We start from the raw sequence: 1,829 nt of genomic DNA, 5'->3' as shown, positions 1-1,829 counted from the left end.
TGTGTGTGTGTGTGTGTGTGTGTGTGTGTGTGTGTGTGTGTGTGTGTGTGTGATTGATTGATTGACAGCAAGAAGAAGCTGTGTGCGCTCTACGGAAAGTGGACAGAGTGCCTGTATGTTGTCGACACGGCTGCCTTCGAAGCGTACAAGAAGAATGACAAAAAAGCAGGAGATGAGAAGAAAAGCAGCAAAGCGGTATGAATGACCCCACAGGAGTCTGCAGCAAAATCGACTTAATTGCAAAGTAAAAGAGAGATTTCTGACTTCCCACTTGTATGAGCTGCAAACAATGCAGCATAAGTGGAAGCTGAAGTTTGGTGGTGATAAACAGGGAGGCTGAATAAATCTGCTTTTTGCCAAGTCRGTATCAATCTGCTGCAGATCTGCTGCTGTGTTTATATACTGACAGGTTCAGTCAATGACACACAGGTACACAGATGGAACGGTGTGATCTTGATGCAYGTGGTCCACATGCAGAGCAACAATGTGGTTGTAAAGGAATGGATTTCTATGCAGCTGGAACACAAAGCCTTCAGACAGGAGTGACTGACCGTAGTGTGGTTGTTGGTGGTCTGAGTATTTCAGAAAGAGTTATCACCAACCACCTGTAAGGTTTATAGAGAATAGAAAACATCCAGTTGTGTGGATAAAAAGGATTTGGTGTCAAAGGACGAGCAGGTTAATGATAGAAAGAAGCAATAGTTCAAAGAACCACTCATCATAACCAGGTTCTGTAGAACCACCACCTCCAGCCTTGAAGATCCCACTGGGTTCTGCTGCTGTCAGATAAGAGCAACAAACTGAGGCTGCAGTCACAGGATTATGCAGAGCCGGCTCTTGGCATAGGTGAACTAGGCAGTCGCCTAGAGCGCCATCTGCTGGAGGGGGCGCCGAACTGCAGATGAAAAAAGTAATTATTTGTAATCCCTGGTTGTAACTCTGCTCAGCGCCTCTTTCGATTAGCTTTGTCTTAAAAAACTATAATGAAGTATTACAGGAAAAATAAACTACTCTACCCATAAAACGTTTTCTCCGCTGCAATGCAGCTATCACCCCCACCCTCTCTCTCATTTGATTGACGTTGCACTGACTCGTCCTGCTCCGACACTCTGATGGGGCAGGGGCTAGTAGTGCCTCTCAGGTAGTGGTTCGTGTTGACAAACTCAATAACAAGTCTGTATTTTGTTGTCCCAAACATGTCAACCTCTTCGGACGTTTACCTGATAAAAAGCCTCAAAAATCCGTAAATTTTGCAAAAAAAATCCATACAACTCGCACCCGGTGGTGGTTGGGGGGTGGGGGTTGTCAGCCTTGTTGGGGACATGAAAGCGCTCGCTGTTTTTTAAATCATCCTAYAGGCTCTGACATGTTAGATAAATTTGGAAATGAGGTTTTGAAAAAATCCGTAAGACTTGAAAATATCCGTGAGATTGCCCTATACATCCGTATACCTGCAAAATGATGTAAAATACTTATAACTTACAGATAATCTGTACAAGTTACATGTATGTTGTTATTTATTTGCTTTCTGGGAAAGCAAATAAATCTAAGTTTACCATAGTACCTTACACTGTCAAATGTGTTTTTAGGGGTTCAAATTGGGGTGGGTGGGATAAAGTTCGTGGGGGGTGGGGGTTGCGCTTCAACTCGCCTAGGGCACCAAAATGGCTAGAGCCAGCACTGGCATTACGGAGACCCCACTGACACCTGGTCTCACCTCTGGATGTGATAGAACAGGAAATAACAAGGTACCGCATAGCGATAGCATACAGTGGTTTGCAAAAGTATTCATACCCCTTGAACTTTTCCATATTTTGTCACATTACAAC

At 44.0% G+C, this 1,829-nt stretch overlaps 1 protein-coding gene across 1 annotated transcript in view; it reads left to right on the top strand.

Moving 5' to 3' along the window:
* LOC106514885 (oxysterol-binding protein-related protein 1) overlaps nt 1–1,829 on the top strand; it is a gene marked incomplete in the record, with an annotated part of 104,287 nt that overhangs the window by 81,323 nt on the left and 21,135 nt on the right. The window contains 1 exon segment of the mRNA XM_014004417.1: nt 69–195. Within this exon segment, the coding sequence (XP_013859871.1) occupies nt 69–195 (127 nt within the window).

The sequence above is a fragment of the Austrofundulus limnaeus genome, unplaced genomic scaffold (assembly GCF_001266775.1).
Source record: "Austrofundulus limnaeus strain Quisiro unplaced genomic scaffold, Austrofundulus_limnaeus-1.0 Scaffold23, whole genome shotgun sequence".
NCBI classification, from domain to species: domain Eukaryota; kingdom Metazoa; phylum Chordata; class Actinopteri; order Cyprinodontiformes; family Rivulidae; genus Austrofundulus; species Austrofundulus limnaeus.
The sequence above is the reverse complement of the archived record's forward strand: the minus strand, read 5'-3'. Positions and strand labels throughout refer to the sequence as shown.